This window comes from Nilaparvata lugens, chromosome 6, assembly GCF_014356525.2.
Source record: "Nilaparvata lugens isolate BPH chromosome 6, ASM1435652v1, whole genome shotgun sequence".
Taxonomy (NCBI): domain Eukaryota; kingdom Metazoa; phylum Arthropoda; class Insecta; order Hemiptera; family Delphacidae; genus Nilaparvata; species Nilaparvata lugens.
Window position 1 is genome coordinate 20,845,684 of NC_052509.1, and position 6,373 is coordinate 20,852,056.

The window sequence follows — 6,373 nt, forward strand, 5'->3', positions numbered from 1 at the left end:
ATAAAAATCTGGATCACACGTTAGCCCAGCAGTGACGAAAAGGAGCCTACCTAATTAATTATTGGAAATAATTAATTCAATCCACGAGAACATCCAGAACTTCAGTCAGTGAGTGATAAGTCAAACCAAATGAGCTCATTTGTCTACGTTCAGTGGGGTAATAATTAATAAAAAAGCGCTATTCCAATTAATTAGAGTTAAAATAAAAAGTCACCACGTGTTGAACAATATCACATAGTTCACAAGAACATTTTATAAATTTATTTATTATATGTAGGAAGCTTACTTCCATGCACAGCCCGAATTCATATTAAAAGCCCTGAGATCTCATGTTTGAATATTAATTTATTAAATATTAATTTTGTTTATTGAACATAACATATCATATCAAACTTATAGACCGAACAGGTTTTTATTGGCAGAATTTTGTATTGATTGGAAGTCTAAGTACCAGTATTAAATATAATATATTTATGAATTTGAAATTCATTATTGTGAATATAGCAAAGCCTGTGATAATTATTCAGATTTTAAAAGTAGATTATTTAAGTGAATTATAGTTATATCGAATATCTTATGCACATCTTTTTTGTGGGAATATATTTTGTGTTTTATGTCAGCATACAAATCGTAGAAATTTATTATATCCCAACTCATCTCGTGTTATATAGTTTGAGCTGTTTTGGTACCAACAAATATTTAGCAGCACTTAAAATCATAGAATCAAATAATATTAACCTTATTCAGAGCACTCAATATTTATCATCCTTTGATGATATTCATTTCATCAGCCAGAACAAATATATTAAGAAATTATATTAATAAGGTTCCAGTTATATCATATAAGGATCCAGAGAGCTTCAAGAACTGGCGTTGTAAGTTCTAAGGAATTTTGAAAGGGTATATTGGTGAATACTTGTATTCACGACGAGCGTTTTAAGAATCAACTAGAAACAACTATAGTTGGTCCTGATTATTCTCTAGTGGTACATGGTTACTGATAATCAGTCATCAAATATTCTTTTAATTTCCTTACTGGTATTCTTCAAGAACTTCATAGAAGCAGCGGTAAGAATTATCAATACCTGGTCCTTGAACCTTATGGTGATTATTTGTACTTATAAAATTCATGTTTCTACCACTGAGCTAGAGCTGAGGTTTGAACCCAGTAATTTTGCGAGCCGGAAGGCCTTAATTTTTTGTGAATTTATTCGCAAAAGAGGGAATTTAGAGACTGCTCTTATAAATACCAGAAACATCGTATTATCTGTGAAGGAATTGCAATCTACAACTTCTCACAATAGCTTCATAACGTGGGACTCTATCATAAGAGATAACCCCCCCAGGAGCACAACTTCACACAATGGCACCCAACCAGTGGAGCATGAGGAAAAGCTTACCTACTCAATCTTACTATCAATGATTAATGAAATTATTGATAAAACTGAAAGCTGCAAGAAACATAATCTGAAGTTGTTTCGACAAGATATATCTGATGATCTATTGTAAGTTTCTGGCTAAAATAATTGAGTTGCTCTTCAAATTAAAATTTTTCAAGCTGCATAAATACAGACAAACTGTATCACACGAGTTTGATAACATAATTCTCATAATAGAGAAAATTGGATGGAAATTTCCATAAAAGTTATAGTAAAATTTTGATTTTGATCTTTGAATCTAGACATTGTATGCTGACCAGGGTATAGGTTATTTGAGGCATTATAATACTATCGTTATTCAGGAGGATAAGACCCTAATTAAAATTTTAAGAACTATATTAGTGTAATTTGTAAGCCATATCTGTCTATGTTGATAAGCGTACCTGTAGCACTCGAAGGTCTTTTTTGTAATATATGTATATGACACTTGAAACTTCAACACAACACAATTTTATCCAGAATAGGCACTATCACTGAATCCATTTTAATATTCCTGAGACTTGGCAACACACTTGGCTATTTACTCGAAGTTTTCCATAATAACGTCACCATGAACCAGTCACCAGCTAACTCGCAAATCTCCTACTTCAGCGACCACCCCAAAACTATGTAGCTACGACACCGGCCAATCAACAACCACAGGACAACGTCGCGGAGACCCCACGAGAGAGAGAGGGAGGCAGCATATGCTCCATCAGTTTCGACCCGCAAAACTTAGCCCAATTGTCTTCTACGAAGATTGATAACGTCGTCGATGCGATTAATTCCGATGAGAGTCCGGCTGAGGGAGATGAGGAGTGAGGGCGTCCAACCCGGTACCGGCGTCTTCGCAGATCGCCCCAAGCATCGCCGAGGGAACGGAGAGTGCCGCCACCCAGTCGCCATCCGGCGTGACCAGTCAACCACCAGCCGCCACCAACCTGGAAAAACGCAATACAACATTAGACTCTTCAGTCGGTTATGTTACCAATCTTATGGCAAATGAGTCTACAAACGAAATACAACTCATGTTCAGTCAACTCTTAGCAGGACAAGCTAAAGGAGCGGAAACAGCCCGGGGAAAACAGCAAAACTATCAAAATAATCCAGGACAAATTGGAAGAAAATGCCAAAGTCCTACAAGAAGAGATCAAAACAGTCAGACAGGATGTCAAAGCTATGGATGCAAAATTTTCTAGCTTCAGGGAGGAAGTGAGAAATATAATAGATACAAAAATAGATACTCAATCTGCAGTTATCAAAAAGCTAGAAACTCGTCTAGATGATGTCACCTGTCAAATAAATGAACGGTTGGATGACGTACCAAAGGAGGTTGAAAAACAGGTGAGCATGTTGGGTAAGGAGCTAGGCACCACTATCATGGGAACTGTCATGGAAAGGGTGTTAGAAAATAAGGGCGAGATAGAGTCGAAAGTAGAAGAAAATAACAAGAAAATAATAGAGATAGTTAAAGAACAGAGTAACATGCAAACAAGTATAGAAAACCTAAGAGAGGAGGGGACACAATCAAGAGAGAGATACGGCATGTTGGAGAATGCTATAGGCGGACAGCAGTTGAAGCTAACCGGATTGTATGATGAAGTGAATACACATAAGAAAATTATGAATGATAAATGGATCGCAAATGAAGAACGAGTCTCCAGAATAGAGACACGTATGGAAAATATCCCGGTCAGTCGAGTGCAATATACACCGAATGAAGTAGTAAACGGCACTCAACTTTTTCAAAGTCTTGGAAAATTCGATAATTCCCATCGTCATATGCAACCCAGACCGTTCATAGATCAAATAAAAGCTATTCAGGAATTGATACCCACCTCTTGGTTAGTATGGCGTTTCCAACTGTCCAGTCTATTACTCGGCGAGCCGCTGATGTTTTTCCAGAGCCGGATGCGAGATATCAACAGCCTGGAGGACTTCATCTCCCATTTCCTGCAGCAGTATTGGAGTAAACGTAAACAGATGGACGCATTGTCAGAAATTATTTTATGCACTTACGATAGTAGAAATAGACAATCCTACACTGATTTTATAACAGATCTGATGAGCAGAAACGATCAGTTAGACGAATCTCTAACTGATTCATCACTGGTCCACATATTAACAAAAAAGCTTCCTTTCAATGTTCGTATGACACTGGCAGTATCTTCGATTTCCAGTTGTGAAGAACTGATAGAACATTTACATTCTATCCAATCAGCTACTTCTGAGCCAAATCATATAAATAAACAAGCAAGAAATTTTAATCAGCAAAATAGTAATTTCAAACAAAACAGTAATAATGAAAATCATATAGCAAATGCTAGAGCAAATGCGCAAAGAGCGAAGTATACTGAAAATAATAACAGAGTTCAATCATTTGATAATATTATAGAAATAAGTTTCAATACCGAAACAGTAAACAGCATCACAAAGAGGCATATTATGATAACAGAGATCACTGGAATAGAAATAATAAACGGAAAATAACCTTCACAAAACAGGACGAAAATAACAAAATCATAACCAAACAATACATCTTATACAATAGCACATACAACAAGGACAACACAAAATCAACATGCAAATGACCCCCACCAGACACACAGGAGCCCATACAAGACAGCCTACCACACAAAACCGCCGCCCGCCATGCACTTGAAACGCCCTGTAAACATCAATCCCTCTTGAGCCTTATATTTCCCACTGAAGAACCATCACCGCAGGAAGAGCAACCCGCCACCGAGGAACACCAGGTTACAGTAGAGGAATTATGTAATATGGAGCCCACATGCGATGAACTCGTTTTGAACGCCACACCCGCGCATCAAAGGACCACCACCAAGCATCCGCGCACCGAGCCTACACCCGCGCATCAATCGACCACACCGAGGCACACCAAGGATGGGAAGGAAGACACCAGTGAGTACCGGGAGGACAACATACAGGAGAAAAGAGGCATGCACCGCAAGGCCAGGAGGCGGAAAGTCAAGCGGAAGAAAAAGAAGTACCGCGCGCGACGATGGAGGCCGCATGCACGTTTTAAACGCCCGAGGAGGACACCGGACCGAAACCAGGATGGAGGACCGGAGATCGACGGCATGCATCCGCGGCACATTCGCTTTAAAGCAGAAAATCAGCGATGTGACCGGCAAAGTGGATCTAATAAATGGAAAGAAACTGGAGCTAACGGAAGGACTAATATGGATTCATACAGGGATAAAAACGGAACTGAAAGGAAAACTACAATTGAAACATGCATGGATGATAATAATAAAGTGGACTATTTATGGAGGTTGATAAAGGATGGAAAGTGTTTAATAAGATTAAAAGAAATAAGAAATTATAATAAGAGAGTGAAAGTACCTGACTATTACATGTTGAGAGATTATATTGTTAAAGAAATGATAAATGTTCTGATATATTGTATACTATTTGTTATGACTGTGATATGGATAAAAGACTGTGTTGTGGATAGGATGAAAAATATTGTATTATTATTACTAAATGAAACTACTATTGATGAGTGGAAAGGTTATGTTGTGAGAAACACGGTAAACACATTGATTTATTTTGTGAGGATTATTATATTTATGGCTGCGATATCAATTAAGGAAAATATTATTAAAGTACTAAGGAATGAGGGCGTATCTTATATTAAGAAGGTTGATTCAAAAATTTGCAAAACTAATCTGAAACTCAGAATGATTCAAAATACACCAAGTAAATACTCTAGGCTAGCCAGGATAAGAGAGCTGATGGAGAACCGGTCGTCAAAACCGCCAGATTATTTACAGAATCAAAAGAAAATATTTCTAATCTCAAACCGTATTATCGAGACAATAAGCGATAAGAATATAAACAATAATATTTGGATTCATGGATCTACCTGTCAACAAATACGTACCAAACAAACACCAGGCAACACACTTATTTCGCAGACGAGTATCCACTTCGAACAACAACACCTGAAAATAAAGAAATAAAAAATTTAGAAACCATTTTTTTTACCACCTTTCTTATTAATGAAACAAGAGAATAAATAACTTCTAATGTTAAAAAGCCAACTTACCTTCATGTAGCAGGAAGAAACATCAAGATGGCGACAAGTGACAAGCCGAAGCCAACGTAAACCAGCTGTACACTACGAAAACCAGAGCAGTCAATGCCTATTAAATCATCAAAGTTGATACCCCGAATAAGAAGATCAAGTGTCATATAAATGTGAATTGCATGTAGAGATATTATAAAGATATTATATTAAGAAAATCATTAAAATTATCCGCCAAATGATCAAACCGCATAGTTACCACCAAAAGCATTAATCCCAAGTCTCAATGTATTAGAGGAATAAGAAGTTCGTGTTGATAAAACCTACCAAAGATTATCTTTAAAAATATCCATTACATGAAAACAAAGCCCAATTTCTGCAAGAGAATGAAATGAAAATGTACAAGTCACTGTTCTATGTTGAGGGAGAAAATATGTTATACTCTGCAAGTCGGAGAATTATCAGTTTGTTAGGTTGGCAATGATTTTGCACCAACATTCAAATGTGCTTCTGGCCTGAGGGCAGAGCGTGGATTAGAAAAAAGATTTATATTATGTATGGAGGAGGAGATAGTTTATATTGTGTATTGTGTGTAGAAGGAGATTGGCCGATGTAAGGCGTATGTATTTGAATTGAATTTATTTATTGTTGTATATGTTGTTGAATTGTTAGGAGGTAAGATTCTCAGTAGAGTTATTAGCAGACTTTGTAACATATATGATTTCTGATCCAAAACCAACTGGATCATAAAATTTATATTATATTCTCGAATTGTCGTTTTAAATCAGAAATCAGAGGGCGTTTTGTGTCACGTGGTAATTTGAAACCACCAAATATTTCTAAATGAGCCAATAAAATGTAATAGAACTATAAAATTGGAAAGAAGGTTAGACCTATCTAAAGA

The 6,373-nt window shown here is 36.7% G+C and overlaps 1 protein-coding gene across 1 annotated transcript; it reads right to left on the reverse strand.

Moving 5' to 3' along the window:
* Positions 1–2,042: 2,042 nt before the first annotated feature.
* LOC111064629 lies at positions 2,043–3,439 on the reverse strand. Its single transcript, XM_039430372.1, has 2 exons — positions 3,257–3,439; positions 2,043–2,359 (listed from the first exon to the last, which is right to left on the reverse strand). Exons 1-2 carry the CDS (start codon positions 3,359–3,361, stop codon positions 2,069–2,071), a joined length of 396 nt encoding a protein of 131 aa, XP_039286306.1. The 5' UTR covers positions 3,362–3,439; the 3' UTR covers positions 2,043–2,068.
* Between the last annotated feature and the right edge of the window lie 2,934 nt (positions 3,440–6,373).